The sequence below is a fragment of the Antennarius striatus genome, chromosome 15, assembly GCF_040054535.1.
Source record: "Antennarius striatus isolate MH-2024 chromosome 15, ASM4005453v1, whole genome shotgun sequence".
In the NCBI taxonomy this organism is placed as follows: Eukaryota; Metazoa; Chordata; class Actinopteri; order Lophiiformes; family Antennariidae; genus Antennarius; species Antennarius striatus.
The window spans coordinates 8,663,332-8,684,722 of record NC_090790.1 but is presented as its reverse complement, the minus strand read 5'-3'; the positions used below and the strand labels follow the sequence as shown (position 1 = coordinate 8,684,722).

Here is a 21,391-nt window from a genome sequence, read left to right as displayed (position 1 = left end):
TAAAACTTTTTTTCATTTATAAGGCACATTGGATTATAAGAAATTGAGAAAATTAAAGGCTTTTAAGTGCAAAAAATACTGTTTATGTTTTACTGGTGTATTTAATGAATTGTGCATTAATGACACCTTTTTCAAAGAACTAAACCAAAACAGTGCATGAACTCAAATGAAATGACCTACCTGCAAATCAGTGTGACTTCTGCTGTTGTTATTGAGAGACCAGTTCAAATACGCATGGCTTCACCTTGGCAAGTGCTACTTTTATGTCATCTTCACAGCAAAGTCTGTTTCTGTTGTCTTCCATGCAGCTTAAGGAAGTGTTCCTTTATTTTTGCCAGTGCGAGACTAGAGTTGCTCAACTTGACATTGCATATCATGCAGAACGCTGACTCCCATCACGTTCCGTTATACAGTACTGTACATGTAAATCCACGTTGCACATATTCATTCGACCACTTTCTTTTTTTGCTCAACATAGTTACTATGAATTAAGATATTAAGAAATCAATCGGATGACGGACCATCATGACAGACATATTACTACTACTACGACTACTGAGTATGCAGACTCCCCTGTAGCACAGGTAGGGTAATCGATGTAGCGTCACGTGATTACCTGCAGCCATGAATGCTAAGGGGGCCATGTCATCATGAATTGACACGATGTGTCAAACGTACACAGTGATTAGTGTATGTTCGGGAAAAACACCCAACACGATGTGTCGGGTGTTTTGTCTTGACCTCCGTCTCCGCCAAACCCCTGAGACCGACTCGCCGAACCCCTAGGGTTCGATCGAACCCACGTTAAGAACCACTGGTCTAGAGACAGTGTCACTGCGGAAAAGACAGGAGACAGAGCTGGAGGTAGCAGAGATGAAGATGTTGAGGTTCTCTCTGGGAGTGACCAGGATGGATAGGATCAGGAATGAGTACATCAGAGGGACAGCACATGTTAGAGGTTTTGGAGATAAAGTCAGAGAGACCAGATTGAGATGGTTTGGACATGTCCAGAGGAGAGATAGTGAATATATTGGTAGAAGGATGCTGAGGTTTGAACTGAGGCCTAGAGGAAGACCAAAGAGGAGGTTTATGGATGTAGTGAAAGAGGACATGAAAGTTGTGAGAGAAGAGGATGTAGAAGACAGGGTTAGATGGAGGCAACTGATTCGCTGTGGCGACCCCTGAAGGCAAAGGCCGAAGGGAAAAGAAGATTGACCAACATGTTTGAGCACGAACGTTTATCTGGGCTTTCGTAACTGAATGATATAGCTAATTTAAGTTGAAAATTACTTGCTTTTCACCATGTAATTAAAATACAGCAGTTCATTGGTAAAGTGTTGTGCAGGTGGATTTTTGTACCTTCATTTGTGCATTCATATGGTCTTCTCTAACATAGTACAGCACTACCGTGGAGTTTTTTATGTTCAGTGTGGCGCTGCAAGCTATTGATATCAATATTGATTATAAAAGAAAACACGGTTTCAGTTTTCAGTGGAAGCTAACTCATCTTCTTGACTGACGATCTTTCAGGTTTCATTGTTGGCGTGAGCTCTAATGATATCATTCGTCGCCTGTTGTCACGTGACGCATATGTTTACATCCGGGTTCGTGTAGTTTCACGTCCGGAGCTGAAGTATAAAGTCAGCTGACAGTTGTCGAAACAACGGATGTTATGCCCGATTGATGAACCAGAGAACGGATAAAACAGCTTTTTTTGTCTCTGCACGAAGCCGCAGAGAGCTGGACAGCAGTTAGCAGCGACACACGGTAACATCTTCCCGTCTCCCACAGGATGAGTGCCGTCGCTTCGAAAGGCCTGGCCAGCTCGGGGAAGAAGCCCATAGCGGAGGTCCCCCACCCTCTGTCCGCCGCCGAGGAGTCGCCCTCAGTCCCCGCCGACGTAGAGGTGGACAAGGTATGTCTGGGAAATGGATTCATATCAAAGACAATCCAAGGCCTTTTAAATAAATATAATATTTTACACGTTTCACTGCACAGAATGCATTTTGCACGTTTCTTAAAGGACAGTTCAGTGTTTTGAAATGGGACCGGGCATCAGTACCAGCGTGTTGTGTAAATATTGATGGAGCAGCAGGCAAACAAATCACGGAGCTTTGATTCCTCCTCACTTGGTTTTTACGTGGGTTTTTTTTTTAAAGACTGACGGGTTTAACAACTGTTTGGCATTGCAGTTAATTATTAGCAGTGGGAGATCCTGTGACATAACCTCCCCTCATGGTTACTTTGCTAAGTACACATACAGTATACATGTCTGAGGCCCCTAGACACATGCATGCTCTAGTGCAGCTCTACCATTTAAAAATAGGGTCAGTAAGAAGTTAAATGCCCTGATAAATTATTTTTTTTTATGTACCACTGTCTTTTTTTTAATTATTATTTATTTTCTGGGACTCACATAAAGCAAACATGCCATTCTAAATCATGTCATTTGCCTCCTGCTAGCCTGAGAAGACAAACAGGAGTTTGTGTTCAGACAGGCATTGTTGAAAACCAAGAATCTACAGTTCATGACTGATGGTGACATTTCTGACTTGGTCTCTGTTGAACAATAAGCACAACTTTTTACTTTTTGAAGGAATAATAGATCGTATCTGTAAGTGGAGGATGGCGTCCTGTCTTTGAGCGTGTCTGAAGACTGTTTTTTTTTGTGATGTTTCATTGCAGGAACAACAGACTTGTTATTAGTGAAATGGGTAAATGACATTTAGTGGTTTCAAGGTCCTGCTATTATGAAAAGTGTTTCACTCTTCTTTTCCTGCTGTGAAGATAACCCAGTCTGTTAGCTGTCCAGTTTAAAAGCCAGAAAGTGCAACATTTGAGTTCTGTCACAGCGATGGAATAAATCAGATTATTCTGATTCCTCTCTAGTATTTTCAGATTCTTCATTCTGATCTCCATGAGTGTGCTGTGTTCAGATGTTAAGTGACACTGGTGTAATGATGCAACGCCATGCAATTATTTAAGCTGTGATTAACAGTGCAGGTTAGCACCACACTGTAAAACATAGAGCATTTATAACAGCATGTGTGTGTGAATGCACTCTGTGTGTGTGTCTGTGGAGGAGAGACATTGATTGAATTTAAAATTTGAGTACATTTTTATGGTAGTTTGAAATGTGTGTGGTGGAAAAAGGTGATTTGAGGCTGAATGTTAGCCTTTCTGCTTACAATCAACATAAACTGAAGAAGCACCACGAGAGGCTGCTGGTATGACGCTGTCAGGAGTTCTGAAACATTTGGGTTGTTATGGAGAGAGATTTGGTCTGTTGGATGACTTTATTTTCAGATCCAGCCTTACGCCTGTGTTTCGTCTGCCTTCTTGTTTCAGTTCACATTCTGGACTTGGTTTACATTTGACGTTCAGTTGGCAGCTTTCCCTGCAGTCAGTGAATGCGTCTTCAGCATTTGCTGTAAATGTGCAACGATATGCTAAAACGTGATTTTTCAATCCACAGGTCAGACTCGTTCTATCAGGAGAGACTTTGCACAACCTCCTCTTTTCTCCAGTTATTTGACTTTTGCTAGATTTCTCTTGCTGAGTTTGGAGCCTGAAGTCAAATTTTGTTGTCTCTACTTGTCTTCCACTGCCGTCTGTGTGCACAGACGGCAGTAAAACAGCCTCATCTGTGGAACATCTTTAGTTATCTAAAGGTTTGACACAGGTTTGTTGGTTAGTTGATTTGTTTTGTTGATTGGTTTGTATGTTGCTTGGTTTGTCAGCAGGATTATGCAACAGAACTACTGAATGGAAATCCATGAAAGTCAGTAAAGACTTCATTAAATTATTATTTTTACACACCTTTTTCTTGAAAGACGGATGTTTTCTGACATTGTTGTTGCTTTAATATGTGGATCAAGCTCAGGCATATTTAGAAGACTGGTAACTTTGAATGTGTACAATTCAAATTGAAGGCAAATCCAAATTCAGAAGCAACATTTTGTAACTATAGGACTCTTATAAATCCTATAGTGTTACATTATGTTACAGGCTCGCGTTGAATCTGGGTAAGCCTTGAATGAGGCTGCTGGCCTCGGGGAAGGTGTGCTCTCTGCTGAGTAATAGCCTACGTTTGCATCGGTTTGATAGCAACATTGATCAGATTTGTTTTTGTAGATTCAAATACTAATGATATTGATTATCCTACCTGGAACTACGTTTGTCCATAAAGTAGAAGAGTGGGTGGGGAAAAAAATATAAAACACAGGTTATTCACTTCAAAAAAAAAATCTGAATTTAAAGACTGTTGTCAGCTCACTGATTTTTTTATTTAATTTTAATTCCAGTTTGTTTATTTTTGGTTTTTTTAAATTCAGTCTCCATTTGACAAATGCCCTCTTTCTCTCCCGTCGTCCAATCATTCAGTTAAAAAGACAACTAGTGTGAGATGATGGAGGGTGCGTTCGCAGCGCCAGCGTCAACAACGGGCCCATTGACGGAGAAACAAATGCTTCACCTTCAGCATCCATCTATCAGTTCTTTGTTGGCAGCTTTACCCCACCACGACATCTGAATTTGATATCTCCATTGTCTTAGTCCACGCAGGAAGCAGGACTGGCCAATGGTACGCCGGTTGAGATGTCCAGCCCCACCTCCACGTCCTCACTGTTCAACAGGCTGCAGCTGGACGACGATGCAGAGGCGGGCGTCTCCGACCTCTACGCCTCCGCAGAAACCCGCGACCTGTTTGTCACCGTTGACGACCCAAAGAAACACGTCTCCACCATGGAGACCTTCATCACCTACAGAGTCTCCACCAAGGTCTGTTACTGGCTGCTGTCATGTCAAGCCTGGGTTCTTTTGGTGTGTTCAAGAGAATTTGATATCCAAGTGCTCAGCAATGCATTTAGAAACAGCAGATTTCAACAGGACGTTTGTTGCTGTGGAGGCCTCACCATCAGCTAATGAAAGAAGGAGCCAGATAGATGAGCTGTGTGATGATTTGACACACAGGCCCCAGGCAAATATCACAACCCAGCATGAACACAACATGTTAATTTAGAGAAATGGCTGGAGGGTTTTTACACTGTATTGTCAGAGGGAGAAAGTTAGTGGGTGCGTTTGTCTGTATGCACTGTCAGCAATAGTTGAAAGTCTATGCGCATTTTATAAATAATCTTTATTCAACATTTCTTTTAAGTGTCTCTGAGGTAAAAATCTATTTTCAAGAGTGTCTTTGACAAAACTGACAGCTGCACACAGAGTTGGAAACAAACAGAATACCTGCAGATAGCAATTTATATAGAAACTAAATTTAAAACATTATGTCACAATTAAAGAACAGATTTGACAAAGACATTTATTTCAGTCACAGACTTCTAAAGCCAGAAATCTTTCAAGACTTTTTAATCTTGTATCTATATCTCTGATTTACGATTAAAAACAAACACTTTAAATGTGTTAATGCATAATTTGGAGTAATTGTAAAAAAAAAAAAAAATCACAAATCAAGTTATTTCAAGTTGTTATTTGTGATGCTCTTGTGTGTGTTATTTGTGTTTTTGTCCAGACAACACGACTAGAGTTCGACCTGCCGGAGTACTGTGTGAGACGGCGCTACCAGGATTTCGATTGGCTGCGAATCAAGTTGGACGAAACCCAACCAACCCACCTCATCCCTGTAGGTCGAACGAGCCGTGATGCAACCCACGTCTTGTTCTCCATTCCACTTAAAGATGTTGTATTTACACTGTGCTCTTCATGCCTCCTCCTCGCCCATCTTTGTTATTTTTAGCCATTGCCGGAAAAGTTTGTGATGAAGGGCGTGGTCGACCGCTTTTCGGAGGAGTTTGTGGAGACGAGGATGAAAGCTCTGGACAAGTACCTGACGCGAGTCGCAGACCACCCCGTCCTCTCTTTCAACCCACACCTTCACGCTTTTCTCACTGCCAAGGTAAGACGGGAACTTTTTTCGCAAAACTGTGAAAACTGTGTCCTTTGTGTTGTTATGCAGATTAAATAGTTTCAGTTGCAACAGTCCAAAGTTAAATTTGAAATACCTGAGACACAGGATAGGATTTTATTGATCTCTGAGATGGAATGAGGTCATTGCAGCAGTAAAACAAGGTGAAAGTCTTAAAATGTGTAATCTTCAATGTAAAATGTGATAAAACAAAAAAATGAAACTTCAGAAGTAGCTGAGAGGGTTCATGAATTCAGATTTCAGCATGTTAGGTCTTAGATTATTACAGTCTGAGGATTTGATCGTCATGGCTGCGTTGTGTGAATCATCTGCTTGTCGCTGTGTCTGCAGGACCTGAACAAACGCCAGGGTCTGGCTCTGCTGACCAAGGTGGGCGAGTCCGTGAAGCAGGTGGCCGGCGGCTACAAGCTACGGGCGAGGCCGGCCGAGTTCAACGCCATGGTAGATTACCTGGAAACCTTCAGCCAGAAGCTGGGAACCATCGACCGCATCTCTCAGAGGATCATCAAGGAGCAGTCAGGTATCAGAACACGAGATTCATCCAGGTTTTTGATTTGGTTTTGCATTTACTTTATATTTTGTTGGTACAGAATCAAAACTGAATCATATTTTAAAACTGGAGAGACCTTGAGTTAGTGTTTTCTGCTAATTTAGTGATCCATTAATATATAATGACAATCTATCAAATTTAAAAATGAATAAATTAAAGACTATGTTTAATAAAGAAAAACTGAAAGAAGTTTTCTTTTAAAAGTGTGCTAAATTGGCACCTGAATAATTTTATTATTCTAGATTGAATCAAATAACTTAAGGGAGTTATGTTATGTAGCTGAAGCCACATCATGGTTCCATCTTCACATGTATTTTATTTTTTCCAGTGCTGTGAAGCAACATTTTGTAACCGGCATTTGTGCTGCTGGAGTAGCTCTCCTCACACGCTACGCCTCCTCTCACCTGACCTGTTTACTGGTGCTCCACTGTGCTTGTGGTTAGCTTATGTCATGCAAAAAAAAAAAAAAACGGTTTAAGTAAAGGCCACATCAGCAGGTCTGTGATTTAAAAAAAAATAAAAAAATCACAGACCTTTGGGCTGTGGGAGGTGATAAACTGCAGGCCTCACTAACGCATGACAGACTGTAAATGTCATCTGCCTTTGAGAGAGACTCGTTGTTACCAAGTGTTCAAGGCTTTTAGATGTGACGAAATCCAACAACCAAAAGAAATCCTGTAGAAACGATATCCCTATGTCATTTAGATGAATGAAACAGTCTTCATTTATTTGGCTGTGTAACATTGCCCCCCCCCCCACCAGAGTACCTGACGGAGATGCGAGAATACAGCACGGTGTACTCCAACTGGGCGATGGCGGAGCGGGTGCTAAGGCACCCCCTAGAGAGCGTAGCTGGCTGTGTGACGACCTGCTGCAGAGTGCTGGAGGACCACAGTGAAAGCATGACCCAGGACTTCCTTCCCGTTCTCAGAGAGTACATCCTGTATGTCGAGTCCATGAAGGTGAGCGGTGGTGGTCAAGACACGTTAAATATTCCCCCTTGCGAAGCTTTGATGTCGGTTTGCAAGCGTGTAAATAGTTTTCCATCCTTTTCACTTGGAGCAGAACTGGAAAATTGTTCCATTTGGCGTTGACTTTAAAAAGAAAAGTAGAAATGTGAAGGGAATATGTTTTTAATGTTCTGGGGAGTGTTCTGCATCAACAGTCATGCAAATCATTCATAGTGAGTGTTCCTGGTTACTAAAATATTGCTTTTTTTAAATTAGTCTGTGGTTCAGATTGGGAGGCACATCTACACAACCAATTACACGCTGTCTTTCAGCCGAGTAACCCTTGACCCAAAGCTGAGGATGAGACATTTAACCAAACTACGTGTGTTATCAGCACACTAAGTTGCGGAGTCAGCATGTTTTGTCTGTTTAATCATCTCCTTCAAACAGACAATGTTTTGTGGTTTGACTGCAGAATGTTTTGAGGAAGCGAGATCAGAGCCAGGGGGAGTACGAGTGTAAATTCGAAGCAGCCATATTGCGCAAACAGGAGGACAGTACGCCGGTAAGGATCCTCCTTCCTCTACTTCGAATGTGAAGCTTCTCCAACGCTGTAAAATTGTGCCATTCGTGTCTGAAGTTCACCGGACAGAACTTTTTTTTTCTTCCTTAAACTGCGGTCTATAAATGTAACATTTGACCATTTTATTACAAGTGTTGTAATAAAATGGTTAATGTACTGTCACTTTAGTTTTCAAAAGCTTAGTTTTGATATTGTGGTTGTTTTTATTAGAAAGTGACTAATTAGAAAATTAAAGTAGGATTGAATTTTTATTTCAGTTTGCACATAAGAATCATGTAGATCTGGAAAAAAAAACATGTAGATATAGAAAATGGAACATTTGGATAATAAATTGTAATTGTGATTCACAATGAATTAGTTTGTATTTTATGAACACACCACAGTCAATTAAAAAAATAGTACAGTGTATTATAAAGATTTGAGATTAAAAGAACCCTCCTGTTAAAAACCCTTCCCCCATTGTTGTAGTTCTGTCACCTGTAGTCTTGTTTTATGTCCTACGAGGCCCCCTGTAGCTGTAGTTTTCTTTGTCAACGTAGATTCCATCAGAGGTGGAGACATGCCAGGACAAAATGGAGTGTTTCAACGCAGACCTGAAGGCCGACTGGGAGCGCTGGCAAATCAACAAGAGACAGGACTTCAAAAATCTTCTCACAGGCATGGCCGACAAAAACATTGCCAGCTACGAAAAGGTACACAAGAAAGCACAATGTAGGAGATGGGAAGGGATTTATTTTTTGTCATTTTGAACACAGCAGAATCATCTAAAAAACTTTTAATGAAAATAAATTCATGTTTTGGTAATATAAGCTCCCTCTTTGTACATGTGTGTCTAAAATCTGTAATTAAATGAAACATTGACTAATTCCTCCTGTTTCACTGCGTCTCCCCTTTGTGTTCCTCTTTCACCTCATCCTCATGCATCTCTGCAGCACCAGGCAGCATGGGAGTCACTCGTAAGTCTCCTCCAGGACAAACAGACTGAGGACAAAACGAGTAAAACGAACTGAAACGCTTCTTCCTCGTGCCTTTGCCCTCCTGTGTCATACGCGCTCTCACGCCAAGGAAGAGAGCCAACCGAGACGTGTTGTCTAACGGCTGGACTCAGTTCTCATGCAGGGGAGTCGACTCCCTCCCAGAGGTCTGACCCACGAAGGAGGTAATGAAAGTCGCATTCAAGGAAAGCAGGGAAAGAGGAGAGACAAACCATGTACAGACTTTTTTTTTTTTTTTTAAATTTGCCATTGTTCTTATCAACTTTTTCTACTTCATATTTTCAATTAACAGTATGTGTGTTTGTTTAATTGTAATTCCTAGAGAGCTTCTGTTCGCTCTGTTCATGCTCACATTTCACCAAGCCTGAAAAATAACTTGAAGAAAGCAGATATAATTTGGTGAGAAGAGACTCCGTAAGATTTATTTTTTCTGTCACTGCAAAAGCCCAGAATAAAACACCAGAAACTCTGCTGTGGAACAATGCCTGTAAAAGCATCACATTAGCAGTAAATTAAATTAACAAAAAAAAACAATTATCTTTGCAGATTTTCATTCATCAAGTTGTATTCTTATCACCATTTTTCTGTTTTCCCTGCTATTAAAATCAACTTGGGATTCGTTTTAAGTTGCTATGACATCAGAGCTTTATGATGTGATGTTTCAGCACTGACCCAGCTTATGATGCAACAAAGCTTCAAAGTTTCAGAGCAGAGTCCGGGGAACTCTGGTGGCTGCAGCCAATGAGTCTAAATCGGACTGTTTTTAAGATTGACACACTGCAGTGTTTACCCTGTTGAACGAAACAGAAAAAAGATATTAACTGGTCACTGTTATTTTGAATAACCGATTCTGTTTCACAATATTAAAAAAAATAAAAGTTTTTGGTTTCGTTTTCATTCCTACCAAAATACAAAAAGTTTCTGGTTTTTGTTTTCGTTCAATGAACCGGTTCAAAGCACTGCCTTTAACCACTTGCTGGTGCCACAGGTGAATGTTTTGGGGTTTTTTTCTGGGAAATTCATTTATATGCGTGTAAAAGAATTTTTCTTGTTAGTTCTTAAACTATGGAGCTAAGCAGAGCTCCTCACAGCTGATTTAGTTTGACAGTGCAGGAGCGCCACCTGGTGGTCATAAAGTTGATGTTCTACATTCATTACATCCTTCAAAGCGGTGATGTAATTGTAAGCGTTCATTCGTTTGCAACTGTTGATGACAGAAAGATGAAACCAAGATTACTCGGGCTGCAAAAGGGATGGAAATGAGATTACCTTGACCTTGAGAAAACTAGTTCAAGGTGAAATTTCAACTTTTGTACACTCAGGAACCGGATAAGAATAGAAAGACGAGGGAGAAGGCCAGTGTGAGTAAGACCATAGTTCAAAGCTACTGCTTTGGTCTACCTACGCACTAGCTTTGATTTATGGTCAAAGCCAGTGCATAGATAGCTTTAACCTACCCTAAAAGGTTAAAGCTATGCACTAGTCCAGGTACTACTTTCAGGGTACCCTGACCTACCCTGGAAGTAGGGTAAGTCGCGGGATGCTGCAGTCCCTGACTGCCTTGGTTCTTGTTTTAACTGCTGTTGTTTTCTGTCTGTAAATTCAATCGTTTTGCAACGTGTCCCTTATTTACATAATGAAATCCACACAAACAGGAGCTGAGATTCTAATGATACTCTGTCAATTATTCCATTTAAACAAAACTAAAAGGTTGTATCATTTTTGAGTCAAATGTAAATTCTGCATTCAGCTGCATGGGTGACTTCGAAAGACCATCTCTTAAAACGGCAAACTGCATTCAAAACAAGATGTTATCATAATGTGTGTTGTTTAAAAATGTCTCAAAGGCTGATTCTGACCTGGTTTAGCTCAAATATGTTGATTCTATTGGAATTGTCTGCAGCATCATGCTAGCAACTGGCGAGTTAGACAAACCAATTCCCCAAAAACTGTACAAGTCAGAATAACACTTTGCATAAACAATGTAATCGCTCTTTTGATTTCAACGTATGCAGTCAACTAAATGATGTGGAAAAGAGATCAGTCCGATGACTCCGAGGAACGATGTCACAGCCACTACACGTACGATCAACATCCTATTGTTGTACCCGTTTCAACTTTTCTTTCTCCAAATGATGCTGATGTGGCCTTTACTTAAACCTTTTGTCAGAAGACAGCAGGTAATCTCAGCTAAAGCTGCTTTAGTAGATTCAGATTTTGCATAATTGATCAGAGTAATCGCTCAAATATAGTGGGTGATTGGCTCAGCTGACGTTAAAGCTCGTTTAATTTAACGCGAAGTAATAAACGCACAACATTGTGAGAACAGATGTTAAAAGATGCCAATTTTAATATTTATTTTTGTGTTGTAGCAAACTGGGAAAAAAAGCTGTTATTCCATTAAGTTAAAAAAAAAATTCCTGAGTTTCTTTTTATTGACAAAATTTTCAGAATAAGGTGCTTAATGGATGTTTTCAGTTCTGCCTTCCTGTGTTAAAAAAAACAACTGTTTTTGGTTGTTTTTGTTGTGTTCTTTGGTCCAACTGTCTTTGAATGTCTTTTACAAGCTGCTGTCACATTTTGGAGCTTCTCAGTGTAGCCGCTGTTAGACAGCGATGAGAGGAAGTGACTGTTGCTGCTTTGCAAACTTGAGTTTGGTACTTCTTCATTGTATTTACTCCTCATGTTTTTCCATTGACCCTTCAAAAGCACAAAGCGGCTACTGGGTCCTCTTACTCACCGATGCCAGTGAGGTGGCATTACGCCGCAAAAAACATCTTGACACGTTCATTATGAGTGCAGCTACATGAAGTAGATGAAGAGAAGCTGTCAGTGTGGTTTCACTGCTCCACTTACAGCAGACAGTACTGAGGATGCACTGATGCTAAATTACTGTATTTGTACTTAAACATTCAATTCCACTCTGAACTTAAAGGTACCCAGAGGAGTTTTGTAATGTTTCCACTGAAATTCTGTCTGTATAATGACTTTGAAACCTGTACATAGCCCATAATAAACGCCAGAAACCCTCGGTCTGCTTCATGTTTCTGCCACAGACTCTCCTGATACACAGTATAAACTGTGACTCACAGCAACTCCTTTCATTTCCAGCAGTTTGGATATTCAGATCTCGAGGGGTAGACTTCTGTTGGTCTGATGTAGGCTCATCCATGCTTCTCTCGTTTGCCTTTTTCGATCTTTTCTTACACGCTTGTAATAAATTTGGCATAATTTTTCACATTTTCTTCACAGTATTTTTCACATTTCAACCATTAATAAATGTTCACCGTAACCGAAGTATAATTTGATGTTTAAAAAGTTTGTAAGGAGTTAAAAAGTTTACTTTGAATACACTTATTTATTGAATCAGATGTTACTGCTATCTGATGGCATCTGTGGACTTACCTGCTATAACTAGAATCTACACCAACATAATATCTGAGCACGCACAACTTTTGTGATCATTCAGACTTGATTGAAAATTGTTTTTGTTCTTAATGCAACATACTGTGTATTCACTATACCCTGATATATCTGAATTATACGATACAGCGGAGTCTATTTTTATATGAAAGCAGCAGATCATCGTTTGGTTAACAATAAGCACGGGACACACCTTAGAAGGGATTTGGGAGATTTTTACCAGCAATGTAAATCCTGCATAACCAAAAACTGAGTGGGGGGGCACTTTTTTTTTTTTTTTTTACAATACTAAGTGGAATCTCAGCAATTGTCTCATTATTTACTTATTCTTACTCATGGCTGATGTAAACTCCCCATCTTCTACTCTGTGCCTGCTGATTTAATTTTGCACTATAGATTAAGCTTCAACCCTGGCAGATGTGTCTGCTAGAAAAGTTCAAATACTTTGTTTTGTTGAAGTTGCCAAAAAAAATAAATAAAGCTGTCTGGTGTCGACTTGTTCGAGACGTGTTTTTGTGTTTCAGTTTGGTTTTGTGTTAAGAACTCGTCACGCAAACAGACGATGGAGGCTACCACTGGACCAGCATTTAAAAAGGAAAGCTTCGACGGATGTCATGTTGGATTTTCTTTATTGTACAAATGTTTCGAAGTCAAATTTCACCATCTTTTCTTGTCATCCAGTGAAGATCAGATTTAAAGACCAACCTGATGAATTAAACGTGAATGAGAGGTTTAAACTGAGGTGTGTGTGTGTGTGTGTGTGTGTGTGTGTGTGTGTGTGTGTGTGTACACTATTCAGAGCTTTCATTGTTTATTTGGATTTTAATAACACTTGCAGTCATAACTTGGTTTTTACCTCAATTTGCTTTGGATATGTAGGACCAATGAGAAAACAAGTGAAACATCTGATCAGTCATCAGATAACATGGATACGCAACTAAATATTACTTTATGATTCTCAAAGTTGAATCTTCAAGCGCTTCTTAGTTTATACCGTACATTTTTGAGTTTGTAAATAAAGATGTCAACAATATGCTATTTTGTGAACATATTTGACTTTCTCTAAAATATCAACTTCAGTTACTATTTTTTCAATTTTTTTTCCTTTGAAATAGAATGTGCAACGTCTCCAAAGCATTTGTGTGCATTAAAATAGAATTTATCTGAAAAATTTTGAGGTTTACTCACCTTTGTAAACATACTACTATTATGAACATAACTGTATATTGGGCCCCTCTGTTTAAAATAATGGCCCCTGAGTTAGAGAAATGTAAGATCTGCCTCTTGTGAAAAAGACTTCACTAACAAAGTTGGAGCTGAACGCCACAGGAGCTGCAACCCTTGATGGGGACCAGAACCGGTTACACCATAAAGTGCAAACACCCAAGAAGTAATCCAGGTTGTCTAACTGGCTGGAAATAAAACACACACACACACACACACACACACACACACACACATACACATACATACACACTGTCTGAAGTCATTCAGTCAATCACTGTACAGTCTGTCACATCTTACATTCATCAGTGAGTTCAACAGGTCACAAGTTGTTTTTTTTTACCACCAAAAGCAAAACTGACCAAAAGTGTATCTTTAAATGACAACATAAAGAAACAAAGAGAAATTCATACATGAACTGCATGCATGTTTGCACACGCAAAGCAGAACCTGTCCAACAGCTGAGATGAAGTATTATATACTCTACATCAATGTCAAAACACCAGTTAACATCCCGTCTGTCAGACTTTCCTCTCCTGCAGGTTCAGATGTTATAATTCCTGCAAAAAACATCCTAAATACCATAAAGTGCATCATTTTGGTTTTATATATAGACTAATATTATTTCTTTCATTTAAGATGAATTTTTTTTATAAAATAAAATTTGTGAACACTTAAAGTCAGCCACTATTACTCAACAGGAAAATTGTTTCATTAAGTGGTCACAGTATACTGTTATTTTTTATTATTGTTGTTCCTTCCGCTCTGTTAGGGGTTTTCACTTTGGTATTTTTGCATACACTTATGTCGAAATCCCATTGGGTGATGAGAAATATTCAACAGTTCCTTTCTTTTGCCAACACCTCCCTGACTCCTCTCATACTCGTGCCTCTGATTGAATTTAGGGAAAGAAAAGGACGTGTTGTTTCTGGATGTTCAGTCTTCACTTCAAACTGCTCAGAAAGAAACAGATAGTCATCCGGAAAATAAAAAAAGATTATAACTTTTATTTATTGAAACACTCAGAAAACTGACCCTGGAGAAGCAGTTACCCTGGAATACTCCAGGCTGTCAGACACTGAAAAAATAATTGTGTTCATTCAATTTATGGAGTAAACTGACTTCCCTTCAAATCCACTCAGTAACATAAAGCAGAATGACACGATGCACTATGAGATTTGCTTTCTTCATGGTGACAAAGTCCCTACAGAATAATACAGTGACACAGGTAAAAGTGGAAAAGCTTAAAATCAATTATCAAAACATCATAAATTCAGATTGATTAGTGTATTTCCAAGTTCTTTACACTTTTAATGAATTAAACTACCACGATAAAAATTGATGGCGACAAAGACACGCATGAGTAACCACACATAAAAGAAAATGTCTAACAACCGAAATAAAACATCATACAAAATACATTTCTAAACTTTTGTAAACCAAAAAAAATCAGCAGTTACAGGCAACTTCTAGCGAATACAGTCATTTTTCTTCCTTCCTCTAATGAAGGGGCTTTTCAGTTTGTGATTTTTATCCCTGACACATCATTATGTTGAAATTACATTACGTATGTTGCTGCATTTGTGGCACTTTGTCTTTGGCTGATGTCAAAAATCTAACAATTTAAGCCCTTCTGTTGAACTGCTTTATGATATTTTCATGTAATTATCTGTACAGATGTACAATATCAATACAGAACTCATTAAAATATATCAGCTAATTTGTATTCACCTTTTTAATATAAAAATCTCATGTAAACAAAAAACATACTGACTGTACATCATGTAACCGTCTAAAGGAAATCCTTCTGTCTTGAGGGGACTACAGCTTTAATATCCAAGGGAATGAGATTAAACACTCTTCTCTTACTGATTTCATGATTCAATTCCCTCCTTGTACCAACATGGTGTCACGTGCTGCTGACGACGTCAGATCCATTAGTGTTCTCGAATCTTCTCATAGTCACGCCTTTGAGCTGATCTACAGCCGATGACACTGGAGGGAGGACAGAGGAAACAATCTGATGAGATGTGTTGAATGCTGACAAAATCAAACTAATGCTCTTCTCTACAAGCACAAACAAGTTAGACAACCCACCTCCAAAGAAACCTCCTGATGGATCGACTACTGATATTGTTCACTATTAAATATCTGGGTGTTTTAAAGTGATGGCTCTATCTTTTTAATCTAATGTTGACTATTTTATTTTAGAAAAGAATTCTGCTGCTACACTTTTTAAAAACCTGCATTGGATGATGGAGATCTTTATTCCCAATGCGCAGGCAGCGCATATGTTAGATAGATAGATAGATAGATAGATAGATAGATAGATAGATAGATAGATAGATAGATAGATAGATAGATAGATAGATAGATAGATAGATAGATAGATAGATAGATAGATAGATAGATAGATAGATAGATAGATAGATAGATAGATAGATAGATAGATAGATAGATAGATAGATAGATACTTTATTAATCCCGGAAATTGCATATGTTAGTCTCATCTCCATCACAAATTGTTAACCTCAATTCCAGGGTTGGATGGAAACCATCCAAGCAATCACTGCTTAAGACTTGTTCATAAATGTCTTCCTGGCCTACTTCCAAACTATTTGTGTACGTAACATCAGCTTAAACCCTCTGTCCTTACTTACACACTGGACTCTCAGGATGTCGTCACACGGATTTTCCTCAGTGCTCATACACACAGTATGAAAAGGGAATGTCAGTAGTGTGCCCCTTCAGAACAATTCACAGAACTCATTCAGACTCCAAAGCCTCGTCTCTATTAAGCTTTTTAAATCCATGATAAATGACCTGGAAATGCAGACGCTGTCATTATTTTTAAGATGATATATGCTAGCTGAGTTTCTTGATTATTTTATGTTACTTGTTTTAATATTTTATTATCTGTAATTATGTGTTCCATTACTACTATTCTTAACTGTATTATTTTTCTTACTGCGTATTCTGTTGCTGCTTCTTGGCCCGGATGAAAAAACAGATGTGTGATTTGGATGGGACTTTCCTGGTTAAGAAATAGTGAGGGCATTCGCTGGAGTGTAAATGTGTGTGAATGCTCCTGTGGTGCTCAGAGAGGCCGTTGGTGCAGATTGGCTGCCACGTTACCATCAATCTGCCCCAGGGCAGCTGATACACATGTGCATGTAGTTCACCATCAGTAAATATGAATGAGGAGGTAAATAATAATGGAACCACTGTGAGTGTTTTGAGTGTCCAGAAAAGAGTGATATAAATTTGATCCATTAAATAAATGAATGAAAAACCAAGCCTAGAAACAAGTAAAAAAAAGAATGACATGCAAAACAAATAGCTGTTTCCGTTTTTACACTTTAAACTAAGCTGAGTTTACGCTCCAGTGCATACAAAGCAAGAGTGATCCTTTTACATTATATTGCAAAAAAAGGAGCTAAAAAAAGATATATTTTGAAAATGCTGAATATGTTATAAAATTTAGTTGAAATAAATTAAAACTATTTCCGTGACAAATTGTTTTCCGAAATAATCCTTTTCACTTTAATTTTATTACATTTTTAAATCCAATTTGATATATTTTACATTTATATAATTTACTGTCCACACTATACCTGATGGGTATCATCGCCAGCACTGTTAAGGTGGCAGCGAGTAAGAAGATCAAACCCGGGAACCAGTTCAATGTTTTTTGGTAGATCTTCGTCGAGGCAGGGATGTACGCCAGACCAGCAAACTTCAGAGACAACTGGAGGGCGGTGAGAGTGATGCCTGATGGGAAGAAGAACAGAAACATGACAGATAAGTAAAATAAGAATCAGAAATCAAAGTGTAGGACTACATCTTTTTAAAAACTCCTTTAAAGTGGATCCGCTGAATACAACTGTTTTACATTTATGAAATATATGCCACAGAAGCAAGTTCATGCCAGAAGATGCAACTGATGTTGAAGTTCTGCTGAATTTGAAGAAAAACGTTTGTTTCAGACACCTTACGTATTTCAATAAACATCTCATATTGCTCTACAAACAGCAAAGCGTGAAAATGTCAAATAGCTTGTACACAGGAAGAAAGCCAGGCCTCAGCTATGATGTTTGCATTGCACTGACTTCTCAAACAGACGCCAATGTCAAAGTAAACACGCAGAAAAACCCTGAGAACAAATAACACTACAGTACTTCCCTTACCGCTGGTGAATCACCTCCACCAGCGTGTGTTGATGTGAAAGAGGAAGGAATATAATCTGAATTGAACCACGACAGGATCTGAAATAAAGCAGCCAGACTGGTTGACTTTTCATCTGCAAAGCTAAATTTCCTCTTCAAAGTTAATGTTCCACTAAGTCGGTATCAGATAATATTTGATTTATTCAATGACCTCTCCATGACCTTAGACTTTGAGTAAATGTATTGTTGTAATTCCGTTTCCATGACTTCCTCTTGTACTCACTCTGACATACTCAACTTCTTTCTGATCTTTGACCTTTTGTTGTACAACCACAGAATGTACCACAGACACTCCAACAACAACACAACACTTGTATGAAGTAAAGAAATCAGTTCTCTCAAATTTGAAAGTGGTATACTCGTATATATTTTGAATTTGATATTTATACACTTGGGATAAGTCCAACTAAGTTACAAACCCTGTATAATCTCATTTTACCGAATGGTATCTAGCAGACAGTTTTGGTTTAATTTGACAGATGTTGAGATTTCTTCCTCCATTCCAACACAGTGGATTGCATTTTTCATAACAATTACATAAACTGTACTTTTAGTAATCCAAGACAGTTATCTTGACAACTTCAATCCTCAAATTTCCCCACTTAAATTTACACGTGCTTTTCTAACTGTTCAACTATATGTGGACACTAATTTTTGATTATGTTAATAAAAAATGAATATACAAAAATAAATAAATACTGTATGTAAATAAAAATTACTGTATCTGATTTTTAATTGTGTTCTGGTGGGAGTTTGTGTGTATGTGTGTGTGTGTGTGTGTGTGTGTGTGTGTGCACCACGCTGGTTACTCACCACATGAGGATGCTGGAACCTGCTGTGAGAGCAGAGATCTGATGGTGGGCATCGGGATGAGAGCAAACATGTTGAGAGAACGAGCTGCAGAGAAACAATCACACCCATTCATTCTGGGTTGGTATCTGTTTGAATACTTTAACTTATTGACCGACAGAACCCCGTACCAAGTAGTATCAAAACCTTATCGGGCAATCAATACCTGCATTCCATTTCTTTATCCTGGAAATTAACAGACGACACATAACTGTGTAATTTGAGTGCGAAGGTTATGTATGTCCTAGTTATGCTGAAGCAGATTATAACCAACCAACCACTCATCATGACTTTCTATCCTTCAGAGACCATGAAAAATAAAGGGGACTTTTTCCAGTGAAGAAAAAACACACCAGAACCAGAACGGAGAACCGGTTCCCTTTTTTTTTTTGGTGGGGGGGGGGACTAAACTGCTTGTTGAACCATCAGGTCACATGTGAAAGACCAAAAGTTGGAAACGTCTATCTGTTAGTCACCAGCAGCCAATACAATGAGTCAATGCTGCAGACAGAAGAGACCTGCGCCGCCGTCTTGAGCTGCTCAGTCTTACCGATGTAGAACATGTAGGTCGCTGTAACGAAGGACATGAAGAAAATCCCCGAGGCGAACGACACCATGCCGATCATGATGAGCGGGATGTCGCCGATGCAACGACGAAACACAACGACACACAGGAAACTGGTGATGAAGATCACGCAACCTGCTGCGTTTCCATAACCCACCTGGTGAAGGAGTGAGAGAACCCAAGTAAAAGTGACATTCAGTAATCATCCTGAATCCTTACATGGATTCAGTTTAATTAATCCTTCATAGAATACGTCAAACATTTTAAAGTTGGGATTGGATCACAATTAATTTACAAGTAAAACAAAAACCTTGTTACTTCATGTTTCACGCTTCAACATAAATGCCTTTAAAAACTTAAAAACACAGGCGTAAGGAGGGCAACGCGTCACCTGAGTGGCGGTCCAGCTGAGAGGCTCCTTCATCACGAACATGGGCAGTATTTCTACGGCTCCGCCCACTGCAGACACGTACAGCACGGCGGCGGCGAACAGCAGGGCCATGTTCACCTTGTTGATCCCAGCAGGAGCCTCTGTGGCGGCGGCGGTGCTGGAGACGTCAGAAAGGATCTGGGAATCCTCCTCTGCCTCTTGATTGGTGGCTTGTTTCACCTTGAATTAAGATGTAGAAAAACAAACGAACACGTGTCAGCGTTTAATACCGCTTCTATCAGTGTTACTGCTTCTGCCAAGAACTCTGGCTGCTCTGAGTTCATGATTGTCACAATGGAATCCAGTTAGACCTGATGGGAATAATTACCACCTCAGAAACAATTCTTAAGTCACTGAAGCTTCACCTGGACGGAGCCTTTTGTCAATATACCAACAACTACCAACACTTATCTGTTAAATGAAATACAATTAAATTGTTCCAGTGATTCCTCATCATCATCTGTACACACAAAATACCTCAAATCTATTAAAGATGTGGTTTTTTTTAACAACCAGTAAGTCAAAATATAATGACAATACAATTGTCCTTCGTGCACACATAAAAATAGAATAAATAGAGTGAAATAGAATAGATTGTAGGTTGTGGTATCCCACACACTCACTGACCTGCAGCAGGACTGCTGAGTGGATGAAACACAGCAGGTTCATCAGTGTGCCCAACGACAGCAGTAAGGTTCCATTCCCCAGGCTGGTGTTGTACAACAGGAAGAGGTGACCGGACAACAGGCTGCCCACCAGACCCGTGATCCCATACAGCAGCTCCACTCTCATCAGCACCTGTGTGTGTGAGAGAGACATGAACACACACCATCACCTCATCAGAGGTCAGCAGAGGGGCTCTGACCTCATCTCCTACAGAGAGAGGTCATTGCTTTACCTGACTTTACCTGTCATTAATCCAGACTAGGAGTCAAAGTAAACCTTGCCATGAATTAAGTATACACTATACAGCATTATAACGTTGTCATGGTAATGATGTAATTAAAGGTGTGTTTAAACAAAGCACCACCACCAGTTGACCGACCTTGGATCTGTCGGCCGCCGCGGAGCCGAGAGAAGCCACCGTCATCACGCCGGACCAGAAGGCGGCGAAGCCGCCGCACAACCCGAAGAGAGCCGCCGAGCCGAACATGACCTCCAGCGGGAGGCGGAACAGAACCACCAGCAGCAGGACGACCCTGGACATCAGGTACCCGCCCAGAGAAACCACGATCGGGACTTTCCTCCGGCTTCGGTCCCCTAACCGGGCGAGCAGCAGCGCCGGGAGGATGGTGGTCAGCAGGATGACGAGGTTATAGGTCATGTAGAAGTCCGTCATGGCTTTCTGCTGGCTCTCCTCTCTGGACAGGTGCGCATCGGGGTAGGAGGCGTTCACGGACCGGTCCTTCACCACCATCAGCAACGCGGTATCAAAGAAACTGCTGCCCAGCTGCTCCAGAACCAGAACGGGTTCGATTCCCCGGAGCACCGTGACGGCCGCCTGGCACCGGCTCGGCTGGACCATGATGGTTTAAAGAGTTACGACAATCTAAACGAGACAACTTCAGATTAAATAATCTACAGACGCCTCTCCCTAGAACCACTCGTGTCCGTCTGAGACTGAAAATGAAAGCAGTGACGAAGATCGACACTTC

At 39.9% G+C, this 21,391-nt stretch overlaps 2 protein-coding genes across 2 annotated transcripts; one reads left to right on the top strand and one right to left on the bottom strand.

The window, feature by feature from the left end:
• The first annotated feature begins 1,619 nt into the window (after positions 1-1,619).
• On the top strand, positions 1,620-12,925 carry snx30 (sorting nexin family member 30). Its single transcript, XM_068334490.1, has 9 exons — positions 1,620-1,915; positions 4,555-4,779; positions 5,528-5,638; positions 5,753-5,911; positions 6,272-6,461; positions 7,254-7,453; positions 7,917-8,006; positions 8,564-8,716; positions 8,957-12,925. Exons 1-9 carry the CDS (start codon positions 1,793-1,795, stop codon positions 9,032-9,034), a joined length of 1,329 nt encoding a protein of 442 aa, XP_068190591.1. The 5' UTR covers positions 1,620-1,792; the 3' UTR covers positions 9,035-12,925.
• Positions 12,926-14,663: 1,738 nt separating this feature from the next.
• Positions 14,664-21,385, bottom strand: LOC137608386 (solute carrier family 46 member 2-like). The gene is made up of 7 exons (XM_068334731.1): positions 20,782-21,385; positions 20,364-20,534; positions 19,698-19,916; positions 19,292-19,463; positions 18,706-18,789; positions 17,281-17,437; positions 14,664-15,661 (listed from the first exon to the last, which is right to left on the bottom strand). The coding sequence occupies exons 1-7, from the start codon at positions 21,259-21,261 to the stop codon at positions 15,604-15,606; spliced, it is 1,341 nt and encodes a 446-aa protein (XP_068190832.1). The 5' UTR covers positions 21,262-21,385; the 3' UTR covers positions 14,664-15,603.
• Between the last annotated feature and the right edge of the window lie 6 nt (positions 21,386-21,391).